Source organism: Crocodylus siamensis, chromosome 2, assembly GCF_052110815.1.
Source record: "Crocodylus siamensis isolate JL-2025a chromosome 2, ASM5211081v1, whole genome shotgun sequence".
Lineage (NCBI taxonomy): Eukaryota > Metazoa > Chordata > Crocodylia > Crocodylidae > Crocodylus > Crocodylus siamensis.
The window spans coordinates 272179159-272198713 of NC_143396.1; the positions used below are offsets into that span (position 1 = coordinate 272179159).

Sequence of the window (19555 nt, forward strand, 5' to 3'; positions counted from 1 at the left end):
TTTAGTTTTCTATTGAAAACATCGTCTTTCTTCATTTCTATAGTTGATGTACTGCTGAAGCACTGCTCTGTGCCAAAGTTCAGTAGTGGGTAATGTGATCCTTAGATAGTTCATTTGGCTGTTTACTATGTTCTTTAGGAATTTTCAGGAGTGGAAGGGCTCCCTAAATGTTGTTCTTTAATGAAATAAGTTTACGAATCTAAAGAGATGCTGTAAACCTGAAAATCTAATTGGCCTTAAAAGCAAAGGTAAAAACAAGCAGATATTTATTCCTGTGAATTACACTGCCAAGTTTTATGGCTTTGCAATCACATCTTTCTATTTTTTACTTTTTTTACTACCCGGAATTGAATGCCAAATGCTTTAAGTAAACAGACAGAAAACAAGAGATACTTTTTTTTTTTCTTTCAAATTCCTTTCAACTGTTAGATGTTGTTATGAACAATAGTCACTATAATACGTTTTGGAGGAGTATTGCTCCCCCTCTATGCAGCGCTGGTCAGGCTGCAGCTGGAGTACTGTGTCCAGTTCTGGGCGCCGCACTTGAAGAAGGACATGGAGAACCTGGAGAGGGTCCAGAGGAGGCCACTTGTATGGTTGGCGGCCTCCGTGGCCAGCCCTATGAGGAGAGGCTGAGGGACCTGAATCTCTTCAGTCTCCATAAGAGGAGACTGAGGGGGGATCTTGTGGCTGCCTACAGCCTTATCAGGGACCACCAGCAGGGACTCGGGGAAGGTCTGTTCACCAGGGCCCCCCTTGGAGTCACCAGGAACAATGGCCACAAGCTGAGGGAGGATAGGTTTAGGTTAGATATTAGGAAGAACTACTTCACTGTAAGGGTGGCCAGAGCCTGGAATGGGCTTCCCAGAGAGGTGGTGCTCTCACCTTCACTGGAGATCTTCAAGAGAAGACTGGATAAACCCCTGGCTGGGGTCTTATGACCCCTGCCACCCCCGGTGTCATTCCTGCACATGGCAGGGGGTCGGACTCGATGATCTGTCTAGGTCCCTTCCGACCCATTGATTCTATGATTCTATGAGTATACTGGTTGTGTATGTTCCCTTTAAAAAGTCCCTATAATTTTTTATTCAGTAATTAACACATTCCAGGAGCAGGTAAATTATTGCTTATATAATTCTACTTAATAAGTTGAATCTCTACCATCGAATACAATTATTATTTAATAATTTTAAAGAGTTATTTATTTGAAAGTAAGAATTGTAGCCACATTGTGCCATGTACCATACAAATGCACAAGTAAGCCTGGATCATTAAATCTGATTTAAAACAAGGTGCAAAAACTGAGAAAAACAGGAGGAAGAAAAAGGATTAGGACAAGAGTAATACAAGATAATATCACATGGTTACATAGGTTTTATAGCACTGTTCCATAATATGGTTCCATATTATTAAATTTTTTGTGGGATAACCTAAGTATGCTCAACCATTGTAATTTCTAGAATTCCAGATGACAAGTGTTCTTTATTGTACAGGTCAAAAAATGAATCATTTTAAAAAGTATGTTCAGAGCAAAATCTAGCTCTGTGCCTATAATACATAAGAAAAAAGTCTCCATTAGTTTCTCTAGAGTTGTGGTGACCAATATTCTGTAATCTGAGAGTGGAAACATTTGAACTGATACTCATACCATTTTGTATGTAAAGGATTGTGTTAAATTAATATGCCTTTTGCTTATAATTTGTCCAACTGATAATACTTCATTCCTGTTTTTGATTAGGATAATTCTAGAGATAGAAGAGCCAGCTTCTAATCACAATGGAGGAGAGCTACTCTTTGGAGATGATGGCTATCTTTACATATTTACTGGGGATGGAGGAATGGCTGGTGATCCTTTTGGGACATTTGGAAATGCTCAAAACAAGTATGAGCGTCTAAGTGTTTGTGTGCTGCTTGCATCTTCCTTTTTTTAAGTAGAAGAGAGAAGCTATGGGAAGTACAGCTGTATTTTTCTTATGCTTATTGTTTCCTTAACGTTATGTATACATAAACATGCACCACGTATGCATATGTGCACATATATATAATGCTTATTCCTGTAACTGAATTTAGAGCAGCATATTTTAATTTCTCTAGAGAAAAAATTACAGAAATTGTCTCTGATTTTAATGTAAGCACCTATTGAACCTACATATGTTCTGAACTTAATCCAATTTTCTGGGGGTTTTTCGGTGTAGTTAATTGGTAACAGGGGACAAGAGAGGTTTTCACCTACAAACCTTTAGTTTAAATCTGCCTAGTTGATAGTTGTAAAATGTCATTACCATCTGAATCCTTTTCTGTGACCCAAGTAAAATGTAAGGGTCTTGGTTTTTGTGACCAGAACATTAGCAAATGAACCATCCCCAGAATTGGCAGACAAGGTTCTTTGCATGAATCTGATATCTTTTATTAGACCAACTTAAATAGTTGGAAAACAATTATTAAGCAAGCTTTCGGGTTCGAAAAGCTTGTCTGCCTATGTCCTTAGACCAACATGGCTACAGCCTACACCCCTGTATCCCCAGAACTGGCATTTTTGCTGGCAGCAACAAGGACAGTCTCTGGATGGGCAGGGGAACTGCTGTTACACTGGAGGGGATCCCATTAATCCTCACTTCTGGGTCACAGTGGGGAAGCTTGTGCTGCCACTGTTCTGGGATAAATAGACAGCTGCAGTTTGAAGCATTGTCCAGCCCACATCTTTCATGAATAATAAATTCACTTGGACACCAATTCTGCTAACTCTTACCTGACAGATTAATTTTTCTCCTATGAGTAGTCTCACTAAAGTCAAACAAACTGATATGTGCTTAAAGTTAAACAAATAAATGACTGTCTGCAGTATCAGGGCCTCATTTTTTTCCTTTAAATCACTTTTTCTTTTGCAGAAGGGAGGGAAAATTGTCCCCTTCTAACTGGTTCAGAGAGGTATAAATTTATGTATGAGATGACCTCCTTCAGCTGCTATGAATGGACTTGTAGAAAGCAAGATTTCTAAACAGAAGGGAATTTAAATGCAAAAGATAGAGGAGACACTGCTGAGAGATGAAGGTGGCTTGAATAGGTTAACAGGGGTAAACAAAGCCACTAAGTCATTTAGGGAAATAGGGTTTTAAAAGCTAGTCCAGGTAATGGCATAAGAATCCATAGTCTTTGTTGAGACCAAGCCTCATACAGTTCAGTCTGTGGATGATTTCTTGTTTTGCAGTTTCATGTTCAAGTAGGTTTTAAAAGTTTTTTTTAAAAAACAACTTCTCTGAGGTGATGGAATGTCCAGGGAAGTTATGAAAAGCTACAGAAGTTTTGCCTATGAAAGCTTATTCCTCTCTCTGAACCAGTTAATCTCAGTGGTTCTCAACCTTATTAGTCTCAAGGCACCTCTTGGAAAATGTCAACCCTTAGCTTTCAATCAGTTTTTAGCTAGGGAAAAATAAGAGAGAAATTCTTCTGTTGCAAAGAGTTTGACAAGACCACAACAGATCCAAATGTTTTCAACACTGTGGATTCCTATTTGAAGTCTTTGTGTTTATCTTTTGAATCATGTAGGTGTTTGCAAACTTAGCAGTGCCAACATTGAGTGGCAGTCTGTGACACCATGGTTGAGAACTGCTGCTCCAAGGGGACACCTTGCCCTGGCTTTTGCCTGACTTCAGACTAATGCAGCTAACTACCTCTCTTTTTTTCTTTTGCATAATGGTACAAATCCTATTCTCATTTACATCCCTTGCAAAGCTATAGCTTACTTCAGAAAGAGGAGGGTAGCTCCCATAATAGTCAATGGCATGATTTTTTTGGTGCATCGAACAATGTATACTTTCTGAAACAGAACTGAAGTCTTAAAATATACTTTTTTAATACTTATCTTTGGATAAGAATGCATTTTTAATGAGGTGTTCTTTTCTCTCTCTCCCTCTTTTCTTTGTACAAATACAGATCAACATTGTTAGGCAAAGTACTCCGGATCAATGTGGACAATAATGACCGTGGGCCTCTCTATAGAATTCCTTCAGACAACCCATTTGTTAATGATCCAACAGCTCGTCCTGAAGTCTATGCCTATGGGGTGAGGAATATGTGGCGCTGTTCTTTTGATAGGGGTGAACCCTATACAAAGGAAGGGAAAGGGCGACTTTTCTGTGGAGATGTAGGACAGAATAAATTTGAAGAAATCGACATCGTAGAGAAAGGAAAAAATTATGGCTGGAGGGCAAGGGAAGGATTCAGCTGCTATGATAAAAAACTTTGCACCAATTCCTCAATAGGTAATTGTACTTTCTAAAGAAATGACCTTAATATCCTGTTGTGCTGCTTCCTGTGCTTTCATTTTGAATTTTTCCTTTCACAGGCTTATTGTTCAGTTGCAAAAACATGTATTTTATGGCTTAAACTTGGCAGATGCAATCTTGGCCTGGGAGTGAATTGAGCTAAAAAAACCCAACTAAACATAAAATAACCATTAATACATTACCATTAAGAGTTATGAGAAAAATGATATTAGCTCTAATGCCCTGGCTGTTCCACTTCTTGGCCCAATGTGCTGCTTATTATACCAAACTGTGCCAAATTTTCATGGAGCTGCTGTAATTTGCACAAATGTGCATATGGGATGATTTTTAATTTTGCTACATCAGCTACATATTATCAAAAGTCTGCAAAGTAGGAACAGTTTGCATTAACTTAAAGTACTCCCTTGTCCCTGAAACATTAATATTGTGCTGCTTTTTCTCCATAACTCACAAATGGTTTCTTTAGAAAAAGAATTTCTGCATGCAAGTAATCCTGTAGGTGGATTGCTTGCTTTGCCTACTTTTAAAAAGTTATTGTACATGCAACATGCTTTTTTTCCTGCTGGAAAGCAAAAATGCTCATAAATTAATTTTTAACACTTGGACTCAATACAGATGCTAGCTGACTAAATTTTGATCCACATACTGAAGAGCATGTGTTGTGCTACAAATGAGAAAAACATGCTGTAAATGAGTCCTCTAGTGTGTACACAAAGTGCATATAGAATACCTTCTCCTCTTCCTGGATTTGTGAGTGATGTACATGTCATTTTGGGCCTGCTCTTTGGGAGTTGTAGGTGCTTGGGATCTCTCAGGATCAGGTGCCATATTATATAGTAGAGATGGCTTTCTTAATAAGAATGGTTTATTAGTTTTCTGGCCTACACAAAGGAATTGTCACCTGACCAAAGGAGGTGATGTCCTTGCCCACACTATCCCATGTCACCAATGGGGTGAGTTATAATCTTTGGGACAGAAGAGCTGCTAGATCTCCATTTATGTCCTATCAGTACTAGTTCTAGTGTGACTGTAGTAGTACATGAGAGATTGGATACTCTAAAGCATCACAGTGAGCACAGTTCAGCTGTTTGATGGTCAAACAGAGCCAACTGAACATCATAGGGGCATTTGAAGGGGGGACTGCAGGATATGCCAAGCCAGAGCTGGCAGAGTGAAGCCTTCAGGGTTGTGAGAAAACAGAGTGGGGAAAACATGCTAGGGAGAAAAATAGTTTTTCCTTCTCCTGCTTCCTAGCTTTTATGAAGGAGGAAAAGAAGGGGGAAAAGTAAACACCTCTTGTCTTGATACCCAGAATGGAAGAGAAGATGGGGAAGGAAAGACAGAAGCATTTATCCTGGACCACAAAATGATCACAGCATGCTCTCAACCCTAGGAATGCCTTGTGGGCCTTTCAGGAGGATTTTACATGAAGAGTGTGATGTTGTCAGAGCATCTTATCATAACTATTGATTCTCTTTAGAGTTAAAGTCCTCTCCTTTAGAGAGAGATGAGATATTGGCTCTGGTCTTGACAGGGTCTGAGCATCCTAATTCCTTGCAGCCCTGTTCGAAGACAGAGGGAAGGGAAGGCTCAGGAAAGCAGCTCAGCCTCTCCTGTGGCAATGTTTAGTTAATCACAGAGCATGGAATTATCCTTCATGAAATTATTTTACACAGCCTCTTAGGCCTCTTAGGTCAACTAGCAGCTCCTAGTTATCACAGCCATTTCAGGAAAAGCATTAGTTAGGGTGAGGGAAGGCATTAGTCAGGGTCGTTTGGAGAGGCTAAAATAAAAATGAAAACAGAAGTAAATGTGATTCTATTCAGTAGTTGCTTTATCACATAACAAGGGACTGGTACATATCTAATAACTATCCAATTTAATAACTATCTATCATTCTCATATGTAGAACAGTGACTCTGCCTCATACATAAACAAGGCAAGATAAGTATCTTTTCCCCTCCACAGATGATGTGCTTCCAATTTATGCTTATCCACACAAAATGGGGAAATCTGTTACAGGAGGCTATGTCTATCGGGGTTGTGAGTCTCCAAACTTGAATGGGCTGTACATATTTGGTGATTTTATGAGTGGGTAAGTGCATGTTCCAGTCACTCAGCGAGCATTAACTCCAGCTGAAATTCTCTACTTATGCTGCATATGTCTGCAAATGCTTATGCAGTGTAACCCTTGCTGACTTGCTGCTACTTGCTGGTTATACCCTGAGTGCAAACCCTTACTGCTTATTACAAGAGACTCAAGTAACCTATTTTATATACCACATTTCTATATTAGTGTGCACTAATGTTATTACCACAACAGCAGTAGATGTTTCTGATTCATTCAGTGCAAGTACAAGCAAATGTATATCACTTTGACGTTTATGTAAAATGATAAAAGCAGAGTACAGTAAATGAGTATTCTGCATTTGGTGTATCCATAAAGACTTCTCCAATGCAAAGTGTCCAACTGCAGAGAATAGTTCCAAAAGTATTTGTCCAGAAGTGTGTGCTGTATGTATGCATGAGAATCAATTATCTGATACTGATAAGGCTCACATTGCGTCTAATGTGAACTGAATGCATTCATCCCCTCACAGGGTTGGGTACTCTTTATTATCGCATCTGGCACTGATGGACTAAATGTATCTTTGCCAATTGCCTGATTCAAGTTAATTTTATTTTTGTCTTGCAGACGTTTAATGTCCCTGAAAGAGAACCGTGCTACTGGACAATGGCAATACAATGAAATTTGCATGGGAACAGGGCAGACTTGTGTGTTCCCTGGTCTTATCAATAACTACTATCAATATATCATCTCTTTTGCAGAAGATGAGGCAGGTAATTGAATAATATAACACTGAATTTTGCTTTGTCTTCAAGTGAAACATCTAGGAGTGGGTAGAGAGAAGGTAGTTAGTCACATTTAGTGCCATAGCAACAAAGTTTGATGCCTGGGGCAAAGCCCACAGTAGCAGCCTGCCCTTGCCCCACACACAGATCCGGGGGACAGACGCCTCCCCGTGCTTGCTTGGGAGTGCACACAGAGGCGGAAGCCCTCCCCTCATCTCTGTGCCCCACTAAATGAGCTGTTTGTGGCTGTGCTCTGCACCCCACCCTGGCTGGGCAGCGCTTGTTAGCATACCTTTGCTTCAGCGCCCAGGGCAGTTGCTCTGCTCGTTCTTCCCTTGCTACGGCACTGGCCATGTTAGTCTGAAGTCAGGCAAAAAGCAAGGTAGAGATGCACCTCACGAAAGCTTATGCATCTCTGATTCAGTTAGTCTATAAGATGCATCTAGGAATGAAAATACTTTTATAGATTAAGGGATACAGATTCTGGGAGGTAGCTCTTACAGAAATCACAGAATAGATGCATTCGACAACAGGTTCTCCAGAAAAAATTACCAGAAAAAATGCAACATATAATTTTCAGGTAGTGTCATCTTCCCTGACCAGCCCAAGTTCAGTCACAAGAGATCAGGAAATCCGCTTGGCATATTTTTACATTGATTCATTTACCTTACCTCCTGAACTACTATCATTTCAGAAGACAGTGAATACTTGGAGTAAATATGTTTAAAGACAATTTAGAGAGGGAAAACTCAAACTTACTCTTGAGAAAACCATAGAAACTGCACCTTAGTACTAGCAGGCTGTGCAAGAAAAATGGTATTTGATACAAGTTAATGCTTTGGGCTTGCCTGTTGACTGGCCATGACATTATTAATGGGTAACAGAAAATAATCTGCAATAAGCACATTATAGTGAAACTTGCTTAGACTGTCCTAGAATATTGTTTAATTGAAAGGAAATTTACAAATGAGTTTTACATTGTTAGAGTATCTGGCAATCTACAAATTGAAAACACTTGTTATCTTTACTTTTAGCTTCAGCCTCCAGCTAATCTTATGTTAATGTCAATGAGAGTTTTGCTTAGGTAGGGAAAAAGGATTTGGCCTTAGTTATGTTTTAAATAAATATATTTTTAGAGAGATCTCAAAGTAAGTTACCTATAGTTTATACTGCACGAGTGAGTTCATATGATCTGAAGTCAAGGGAATAGAGGATCTTAGGGCAAAACTTGTCATTGGTTATGTCTGTTACAACACAGATCTTGTTAATTGCTTGGGACTGAAAGGCCAAACACACTGTATAATTTATAGCTGTAGACAGACTAGAGTTGCTTAACAAATGTTTAGTGTGGTTGCTAAGCAGCAGCATGGATGACTTTGAAATTTGGGATTTTGTGCTTTTATCCATTGAAATGTCTGTTGGCTTCGGATTGTAATGACTCTTGCCAAGAACTCTGAATTATGGTTCTAAAAATCATTGTTTTTCCTGAAAGGTTGAGCAGATGATGTTTGACATAGATGGTGGAGAATAACTGCATATACAATTTTCCCATTTTTAGCTCTTTTTTACGTGTTCATTTTAGTAAAATGGAGAGAAAAGGTATCTCTAATTTAGTATATTTCTTTCTTTTGGGTTTTCTTGGGCATCTGCAGAGAGTTTGGTTTATAACATTACTTGTCAGTGATTTCGCTAGCACCTTCCTTACTGAAATGTTCATTTATAGGGTTATTACTTAATACTCTCCCATGGAACTGCAAACATACATCTTCATATATTTTATGGAATTCATGTAAAACTGAATTAATCTTGAAAACCAACTCACTAAAGGAAGATAATGGAACTGTGCCTACATCAGAGGTTGGCAACCTAGGGTCTGCGAGCCAAATCCAGCCCCTGGAGCTATTTGATCTTGTCTGCAGAGCTGGGAGGCTTGGGCAGTGGAAGGCTTTGCCCACATTATGGCCAGGATGAGCTTTGTCACAGCCAGGTGATCAGGATCTTTGCCTGTGCCAGGCCATGGCCAGTGAGAAGCAGCCGTGGGCAGGCCCTGGAGCTGGTCTACCTCAGACCCTAGCTGGGTTTCCCCAGCCCACTGCTGGAAAATGTTGTCAACCACTGGTTTGTGTATGGCATGTATAAGAAATAGGGTTTTGTTTTGTTTTTACCATTTTTGGAAAGGAAAAGAGATGGTGTTGGTTTTGCTATCAAGCCCAGGATCATTACTCAGGTGCCAGAATTGGTGCATCTCATGACCCGTCGTCTTCAACTGACTAACAGACAACATGCAGCAGCCATCAGTGCCCCTGCCCTTGATGCAGATGGTAAAACTTCATCTAGAAGTCTGTTCTAAAATGAACCAAGTCCTATCATCTGTTCCTAAAGAAGATAAGATAATCCTTCTTGGCAATTTTAGTGCTAGAGTGGGCAGGGATCCTCAGCTATGGAAAGGAACTCTGGGAAAGGAAGGGGTGGGGAAAGTCAATTCAAATGGATTTTTTCTCCTGAACAAGTGTTCAGAACATGATCTCATCATCACGAACTCCTTATCCTGCCAAAGCAACAAACAGAAGACATCAGGGATGCATCCCCAGCTCAGAACACTGGTACCTGATTGACTATGTACCTGGGACATGCTGTAAAGATGCCTGACAACTATCTTCCAAAATGGGTCCTATACTCCTAATCACTGATGGTCAGCGCTCTAGAGGCAGGCAAAATAAGAGATACAAGGACACCTTGAAGGCCAATATGAAGAAATGTGATATTAACATCATACCTGGGAGACTCAAGGACTGAATTGCTCCAATGGTGCCATGATGTTTGACAAGACACCAGTCATTCTGAGCAAACTCGCCTCATTATAGAGGCAGATATAGATGAGAGAGACCAAGGGAAAGAGCTGTGACCTGACATCATCAGGATTAACTCCTTCCTCATAGAACTCTTTGCCACATCTGCAGTCAGACATTCAGATCATTAATCAGCCTTCTCAGTCAGCTACAGATTCACCATTGATTTCCTTATGTACTGGAAGACTCATCTTCATACCAAAGGACTGGCACCACTGCCAGATGTTATACATGTGTAAGGATTAGATTGCTTGGTTCAGTTTCTCTGCATGTTTGAATTTGTGAGTAGGGCAGTGACTTTAATCAGATGCAGGTATTTGGAAAATTACACATGAGTCATGGCACTTGTAGGGACAAAATATGAGAGAGCCTGGGGGATTTCCATAAGTAAACACAATGCAAAACCAGGGTAAAGACCTCAGGATTTCCACATGAGGTACACTAAAGTTTCTGTGTTGACCTGATCTTGGCTCTCCTGCTGCTGCTTCCTTTTCTCATCTTCACTGTGCTCTCAGGAGACTCCGTAAAGAATCTAATAGGTTAACCTTCACCCTCCCCTTCCCTCTCCCCAGCTCAACTGCCTTGTGTATCCTTTTTGCTTTCCTGAGTGATGAACCCCAAGGAGCCCAGAGAATATCCTTTACAATGTGTCTGAGGCCATGGAGTATCTTCTTTATGCTCTAGAGCAGTGGTCTCCAAAGTGGGGTGTGTGCAAGACAATCCACTGGGGTGCAGGAAGAAAATATTAGAATTTCTATTTATATGTACATTTATATAAATATACATATATTGGGGGTGCGTGCTCAAAAATTTTTTACTGATAGGGTGCGCGAATATAAATATACATATATTGGGGGTGCATGCTCAAAAATTTTTTACTGATGGGGTGTGCGATCGAAGAAGTTTGGAGACCACTGCTCTAGAGGTGAAGAATGCAGTGCAACCTTATTGCAATGGCAGGACACTGACAGCCCTCACCCCCCTGCTTTACTTATGGCAAGTTAGGATACTCTTGGCATTTTAGGGGCAACATGCCTTGTACTTGTGCAAGGGGTTGATTGTATAGTTTTTAGGAATAAGTTAGACAAGACCTTGTATGGGATGGTTTAAACAGAGGTGTTCGTGTCTCAGGCAGAGTGTCTAACAAGTTGATGTCTTGAGGTCCCTACTTTTTCTATGCTTCCGTGATTTATCAGGCAGGCTGGTCGACAAAGGGAGTGGGAAAATCAGTGAGCTGTGGCATCAAATTCTCCAGGGTAGATGGGGCTGTATGAATAATCTTCATCTAACCTACTTGATAAAAATGGAACTATTAAAAAGCATTTTTCTCCAATTACTTGAAAATGTTTGCAATTTAATTCTTGGTACATAACCATCCTGTCCATTTTGTTGTATTTTATAATCTGCTTTTTCTGTGTCAATGTATTGCTCAAGTGGTGTGTACCCAAACAGACTGATTACTACTAAGCTGGGTTCCTGAGATGAGTAGTCCTGTTTCTCTACTTGGAAGTTCACTTACCTTGAATATTGTGTAACAGGCACTTTGAAATTTGTACTCTGGCCAGAATCTGCTAGATTATTTGCACAAAGTGAACATGAGAGGGATGCAAACACAATCAAAAGAACTTTGTTTAAAAATTAAAAATGAAGCAAATATTGGCCAAATTTTTTGGATGATTGTCCAGCCCTAACTGTTCAGTTGATCAGAGCTGTGACAATCCCATTGCCTTTCTCATGAGATACACATCCCATGTATGAGAGCAGACTAAAGATTCAGGAATCATAGTGTTGCTCCTGCATAAATTAATCCAATGGGATAAATGAACAATCTTAATTGTAGTTCATTTTATGTTAACATACAGTATTCAGGAGGGAATTGTTTTTAAATGAATGAAGTGATTGCACAGAAGACTCAGTTGATAGTTGGTGTGTTGGATGTCTTAATATTTAATGAAAATTTGTCAAAATAGTTTATGTTAATGTGTAAACATATATCCACATAAAGTACTTCTTATGTTATGGCTCTAGAATATTTTTATGAATACCAATAATTTTTTGTTTGATTACTTGTAACAAAGATATGAATACATTTCTCGGAGTTTCCTTTGAAGCTATGCTGTTGGCACTGAAGCTGCTGCTGTATGATGCAGAGATAGTGCTTTCACTCTGTGTAGGACTAACATTCATGGAAAGCTTTCATATCTGTTTTCATGTATCTTTCTAAGGAGAACTTTACTTCATGTCTACTGGGATTCCAAGTGCCACTGCTCCCAATGGAGTAGTTTACAAGATAGTAGACACATCTCGGTAAGAAAAGCTTTTATTACAAAAATTGAATTTGATTCTTTGGACTTGGGTTCAAATGTAATTGATGACTGTGGGTTAAGTAAATTGCTCTTATTTCCCTTAGCTTCTCGTCAGACAGTAACCGTTTTAATCAGGGTTGGCCTTAAAATGGAGAGCTGTTGCCAAATGGTGGGAACAGATGTGGTCTTCCATTGTCTTTGTGCTGCCATAAAAATTTTAATAGTGGTACAAAGTGACAGGTAATAGTTGTTCATAAATTTGGTTGCATATATTATGCTGCTTCATTGCAATGGATATCTATGTATTTTATGGAGAGCATGGGCATCCCAGAACTTCCCACACTCTCCTACCACCCCAGGCAGGCACTCCCAGAGCTTCAGGGGCCTAATCCTATATGTTCCACAAATTCCTGTGGAGGATTGAGTGCCTCAAATCCTGGGAACATATGCCTGGCTTTCCCTGCTTCTAGAGACATGCCCTTCCCCAGGAACCACAGAGGTTGCTGGGAGCACATCCCTGGAGGTGGGGGAACATATCTTTCACTCTACAATGTCAACAGGTGGGACAGCAGGCAATGTGTTTTGCTCAGTGAAGTGGATCAGTTATGCTGAGACATATCCCAGCACAGATGATCTGCTTCATTTAGTGACATCTATTTCTAGCATAAGCATCACCATACTGATGTTCTTGGTTCCCATAAGGCTTGCTGTCTGCACCCGCTGGTGGTCATGGACTTGCTTTTCAGCAGGTTACTTTTTTTTTGCTGATTGTGAGGATAACCTGTTGTCTTCTAAAAAACTAAGCTGCTATTTTATAGTGGGTTACTCTTTCAGACTTGTGCCCAAATGAATGTAGTCTTCAAGAATGACTGATACGTGTTCTCAGCCCCACACTTCCCTGCTGCTCAGGATTTGTAGAATGGCTTACAAGAGTGTAGAATATCTAGCAGTCAGTAAGTGAGAGAGGTGTTCTTCACAGCCAGTTACTGCACTCTTATTCCCAGACAAAATATATACACACTACTCTCTCCTGTAGGGATTTGTACTGTATTTGTGCATGTGTAAAATTTATCCAGCTGTTGCACAGTTTTGCAAATCCTCAGAAGAGGCCATCGACGTAACAAGACAAACATAAGAGAGGAAAAATGGTTGCTTCCCACGTTTAGAAGCTCAACAGGGAGGGACACTGCCATGGCAAACAAGTTTGTGCCAAACTGATGCATCATCTTAAGGGAATGTTTCTATAAAAGGCACACTGAATGTAGAAATCTGACATGAAGTGAATGCACTTCTGGTGCTGCTTAAAAGAGCAACTCATTGTATCAACTTCCAGATCTTTTTTTTCATTTAAATACTTTTGTCTAGCCCCTTTTTATTGCTATGTTGATTATGGTCCAAAGTGAAGTGTTGTGATTTTGTTTTAAATATATAAATAATTTAATGTCATCGTGTTTCTATGGAAATCGCTTAGGAACTTGCATGTGAAACATGGCTCTCATTTCAGATAATAAATATTGTGTAGCTTTATAATTATCTTTTCAGTTTGAGTCACCTCTTTCCATATTGCTTAAGCTTGCTAATGATTCTTACCTTGATGGATTAGGCAATGGTAGGTTAAAATGGAGTCAAAATATTTCATATGCTGGTGAATATTTGAACTCTCTGATACCTGGAGAAAAATAGGATTTTTCTGTAGTGTTAAGGAGGCTATTTGGGTGATTTAAATAGAATGTTTTTCCTTGTAGATGCTAAATTCATTAAGGATGCAGTGGACAGGAAAAATACTCCTGATACTACTGGAAAGCAATTCATCTTGTATTATGTCTCTTTTTCACAGGAGAGCGCCACCAAGAAAATGCCAGGTTGAGCCTTTGCCAGTGAAAGTAAAAAGCAGGCTTCTAAAGTTTGTGCCAAAAGAGAGTAAGTAACTTCTTGTTTTGTAGTATTGATGCATGTTAGTAAACAATAAATATATTTCTCTGTCTTTGTGCAGATGCAGGCTGCCCAGAGCTTCACCCTTCAATGTATTCTTAACATTGATTTATACATAAAGCATTTGAATATAAAAAATTAGTTCAGATAAATCATTTGAGTATGAATTATTTAACCACTCCCTTCCATAATAAACATTTTATGTCAACTTTATCTTCTTATATGACCTTTTCCCATTCATGCCTGTTTTTCCTGTCTCATGAAGAGTAGCATGGGTTTTTGATTGGGAACATCTAGGGTGCATCTACACAAGATGCTTTACTGCACAGTAAACTAACCTACTGCATAGTAAGGCATCACTGTGTAACCATGCACAGCAACTACTGTGCATTAAAATAAGCTAATGCATGGTTTCCTACTACCTGTAAATACAGGTAGTAGATTTACTGTATATTAGTTAGTGTGCAGTAGTGCACAGTTAGATAGATTTCATAGACATTAGGGCTGGAAGGGACCTTAGAGATCATCAAGTCCAGCCCCCCACCCAAAGGGCAGGAAGTCAGTTGGGGTCATAGGATCCCAGCAAGATAAGTATCCAATTTACTCTTGAAGGTGTTCAGTGTAGGTGTTTGAACCACCTCTAATGGCAGGCTGTTCCAAACCTTGGGGGCTTGGACAGTAAAGAAATTCTTCCTTATGTCCAGCCTGAAACGGTCTTGCAGTAGTTTATAACCGTTCAACCTCGTCATCCCTTGGGGCGCTCTGGTGAACAAACGTTCCCCCAGAAATTGGTGGTCACCCTTGATAAACTTGCAGGTGGTCATCAGGTCACCCCTGAGCCTGCCCTTTTCCAGGCTAAAGAGCCCCATGGCTCTCAGCCTGTCATCGTAAGGTCTGTTTTCCTGACCTCTGATCATGTGCATGGCTCTTCTCTGGACTCTCTCAAGCTTCTTCACATCCTTTTTGAATTGTGGAGCCCAAAACTGGACGCAGTACTCCAGCTGCTCCCAGGCAGCAGGGGGTAGAAGAACTGTCCCATCTGCCAGGCAGCTGCCTACTTTCCAGGCCACACTCCAATTGGCAGCTGCCAGGGAAGCGGACAATGTTCCAATCTTAGAGCTGGGCCCCAGCAGCGGGCAGCTGCCAGGGAAAGGGACAGTGTCCCAGCCCTGGCTCTTATCTCAGAGAGATAGCAGGAGGCAGATGCTTGGGGCAGGGCTGCAGGGTGGGAAGCAGCTGCCCTAGAAGTGGAACAGCTTTCTCCCCCCAGCCCAGGCCTGACCTTGGTGACCCCTGCCAGCCTGGCTGCCATATGGGAGCAGCATAGGTCAGGAGTAGCCCTGCCCCATGAACTGCTCCCATGAGGAGCAAATTTTCTCCTGACAGGTGCATGTGTAGTAGACATGCTCCCAAGGAAAGCTTATTGTGCAAAATTTTACTGAGCAGTAAGCTTTCTGCACATTAAGTGCATGTGTAGATGCATCCCTAATATCCAAGTCAAATAGCACAAGCAGTAACAGGCAGATGAGGGGGGACAAAATTTTTAAGTGCTTCACCTCAAATGCCACAAGCCTAAAAAATAAGATGGGTGAACTAGAGTGCCTTGTATTAAATGGTGACTTTGATATAATAGGTATCTCAGAGGCCTGATGGAAGGGTGATCATAGAATCATAGAAGTAGGGTCGGAAGGGACCTTGTAGATCTTCAAGTCCAACCCTCCGCCCGGGCGGGACAAAAACTGGGCTCAAATGACTCCAGCCAGGTACGCATCAAGCCTCTTCTTAAAGACCCCCAGAGTAGGAGCCAGCACCACTTCCCTTGGAAGTTGGCTTCAGATCCTAGCTGCCCTAACTGTGAAGTAGTTCTTATGGATGTCTAATCTAAACCTCCTCTCCAACAACTTGTGGTCATTATTCCTTGTCATGCCAGGGGATGCTAGGGGAAACAAGGTCTCTCCCAAACCCTTCCAGTCCCCGCTAGTGAGTTTATAGATGGTGACCAGGTCCCCCCTCAGCCTTCTCTTGTGAAGGCTGAACAGGTTCAGGTCCTGCAGTCTCTCATTGTAGGGTCTGCCCTGTTGTCCCTGAATCATGCGGGTGGCCCTCCTCTGGACTGTCTCAATGTTGTCCACATCCCTCCTGTTATGATAATAAACAGGATACTGTTATACCAGCTTACAAATAATACAGAAGTGACAGAGTACTACTATTTGGGGATTTGAACCCGGGGTAGCCGAGTCAGCAGATAGACACTGAGTCCTCAGTGTTCGGCCAGTTCCGTGATAGCACTGAGGACCCAGCTTCCATTTGCTGGCCCCAGGTTTGAATCCCTGTTTTACTATGAAGGAGATACAGGTAGAGGAGTGGCACTGTATGCTAAATATAGTGTAAACAGTAGCAACACAAAAATATTATCTGAAAGAAAAACTACCATAGAATTCCTGCGGATAGAAATGCCATTCTTGAATAAAAAGAATATAGTACTTGGATTGTAGTCCCAATTATGATATGATTAGGGAAATTAGAGAAGCTGCTAAAATGGAACAAGCAATAATAATAGGAGACTTCAACTATCCTCACATAGACTGGGTAAACACATCATCAGAGTGAGATGTGAAGATAACATTTTGGATATAGTAACTTTTCTGGGAACCCACAAAAGGAAAAGCCATTCTTGACTTAATCCTAAGTAACACATAGCACCTGGCTCAAGAGGTATCTTTTGGTAAGCCTCCCTTTAATAGCAACCGTACCCTAATCCCATTCAGCATTCCAGCAGCATTCTAGAGTAAGCCAAAAACAACTACCATACTGATATACTGCTTTAGGAATGGAAATTGCACAAAAATGAGGAAGTTCTAAAGAAGTTAAAGGAGTGATCAAAAAGTAAAAGGCCTGCAACCAGCTTGGAAGCTGTCATATTAGAGGCTTGGGAAAAGCGTACGCCACAAATCAAAAAGGATACCAAGCAATCCTATAAAGCCCTTGCATGATTTAATAGTAGAGTTAAGGAGGAAAAAAGGCATCCTTTAAAATTTGGGAGGCATGCCCAAACAAAAAAAACAGGAAAGCTCACTGTTGCAGACCTCTCAGGTGCCCTGCGACTGAGAGCAGAAACGGCTTGGGAGAGACCCCTAGTGGCGGGAAGGGGGAAGCGCAGCTGCCAGTCACCAGGGCTGCGCAGGTGCTGGTTGCCCTAGCAACCAGGGAAACCTAGAGCCAGGAAGGGGCGGAGCTTAGCCCTTCTTAAGCTCAGGCAGAAGGCTAGGAGGGCAGTTCCCCTCCGGCAGCCGAGGGAAGAGGAACTCAGCCAGAACAAAGGGGAGAACTCTGACGGTTGGAACATCCCCTGGTTCCTAGTGGGGGCTGATGCATTCTCTCGCGCGCGCTCTGGTAGGGAGAGATTCGTATTTTGACCAGAATGGTCTAGCTTTTATGTTGTAGCCCGGGGGCTTTGCGTTTTGTGTTTTCTGTTTCACCGGAGGACCGGGTGAGGCTATAAGGGGTTGGAGAAGGCCTCATAGGAGCTCCACAATAGCGTGGAGTCTCCTGGCACTGGAGGGGACGCAGCTTTGTTTGGGGCGCATTGGCCCAGCCCCGGAGCTAGGGGGGCAGTGCGGAGCCCCAGAGCCAGGGGGGCAGTGCGGAGCCCCAGAGCCAGGGGGGCAGTGCGGAGCCCAGAGCCAAAGGAAGGGGGCCAGGGAGGAGCTCCAGAGTTAGGGGGCAGTGAGGAGCCCCAGAGTTGGCGTGGGCGAGAAGGCCTGGAGCGGGCAGTGCAGGACAGGCTAGAGGGCACCGGTAGGGGTGCGGACTCTGAGATGAGCTAGAAGGCGCCGGCCAGGGTACAGATGGAGGGATAAGCCAGAGGGCGTCTGCGCAGCAGGGAGTAGGACAGACCTGAACAACACTGGATACATCTGTGAGGCTTGGGCTGCGGTATAAGGGGAGGACAGGAGCCGCAGATAGTGCCAAAGGCACTGAGACCAAAAATAGGCAGCCTCCCATTTGATTAAGATCTTTCGATCAATCAAAATAACAACAAGGCATGGCAGGCGAGAAGGCGGGCGGTTGGCCCTGGATTGGTGTGGCAGGGCCCAGGGAGGCAAATAGACAGCCCCAGGGAGGCACCACTGTCACACTCACGAAATCTAGCAGGTCACACGTAAAAGTAAAATGGAGCAGGCCAAAAAAGAATTTGAGGAGTGTCTAGCAAAAGATGCTAAACTTATTCATAAAACTTCATAAAGACATCAGGAGCAGGGAGACAGTGAGAGAATCAGTGGGACCGTTAGATGACCAAGGTATAAAAAGTACACTCAGGGGTGATAAGGCCATGGCTGAGAAGCTAAATTAATTCTTTGTATTGGTTTTGACCTCAGAAGGTTCTAGGGAAATTCCCATGCCAGATCAGTCCTCCTTAGTAGATAGGTCTGAAGAGTTGGACTATGTTCAAGTGACAACAGAAGAAGTTTTAGAACAAATCAATAAATTAAATACCGATAGTGACCAGGACTAGATGGCATTCACCCAGGAATTCTAAAGACACTCAAAGGCAAAATTGCAGAACTGTTGGCAATAGTATGTAATCTGTTGTTACAAAAGGCCTATCTGCTAGAGGATTGGTGGGTTGCTAACATAATAATATCCATCTTCAAAAAGGACTCCAGATGTGATCCTGGGAACTAAGTGAGTCTCACTTCCATCCTTGGAAAGTTGGTAGAATGTATATAAAAAATAAAATCAGCAGTCACGTGGACATATAATCTGCTGGGGAAAAGTCAGCATGCAAAGGGAACTCTTGCCTCACCAATCTGATGAAGTTCTTTTGGGGTGTTAAACACACAGACAAAGGGGTTGACATAGTATATTTGGACTTTCAAAAAGCTTTTGACAATGCTTTCATCAAAGGCTGTTAAACAAATGAAGTTGCCATGGGACTGGGGTGAGGGTTCTTTTGTGGACTGAGAGCTGGTTAAAAGATAGGAGGTGAAGGGTAGAGCCAAATAGTCACTTTTTAGGTCAGAAGTGGGGTCCTTCAGGGATCTGTGCCGGGTCCAATTTTGTTCAAAATGTTCATCAATCATCTGGAAACTGGGGTGCATAGTGAAATCATCAGTTTGCAGATATTACCAAATTATTCTGGGTAATCAAATCTGCAGAAAGATCTTACATACCAAGCTAAGTGAATGGGCAAAAAAATGACAGATGAATTTTATTGTCAACAATTGCAAGCCAATGCACATGGGGAAAAGATAACTACCACTGTAAGTATTTGATGCTGGGTTCTGATCTAGCTGTTACTAGTTGTCAGGAAAGAGATGTTGGAGTT

General features: G+C 41.7%; 1 protein-coding gene across 1 annotated transcript in view; it reads left to right on the forward strand.

Moving 5' to 3' along the window:
* The window catches only part of HHIPL1 (HHIP like 1), a 46899-nt gene that overhangs the window by 16137 nt on the left and 11207 nt on the right, over nucleotides 1–19555 (forward strand). Inside the window, exons 3-8 of the mRNA XM_090033998.1 lie at nucleotides 1739–1882; nucleotides 3934–4262; nucleotides 6255–6381; nucleotides 6982–7127; nucleotides 12214–12295; nucleotides 14132–14214. Of these exons, the coding sequence (XP_089890124.1) occupies nucleotides 1739–1882; nucleotides 3934–4262; nucleotides 6255–6381; nucleotides 6982–7127; nucleotides 12214–12295; nucleotides 14132–14214 (911 nt within the window). The remainder of the gene's footprint in view (nucleotides 1–1738; nucleotides 1883–3933; nucleotides 4263–6254; nucleotides 6382–6981; nucleotides 7128–12213; nucleotides 12296–14131; nucleotides 14215–19555) is intronic.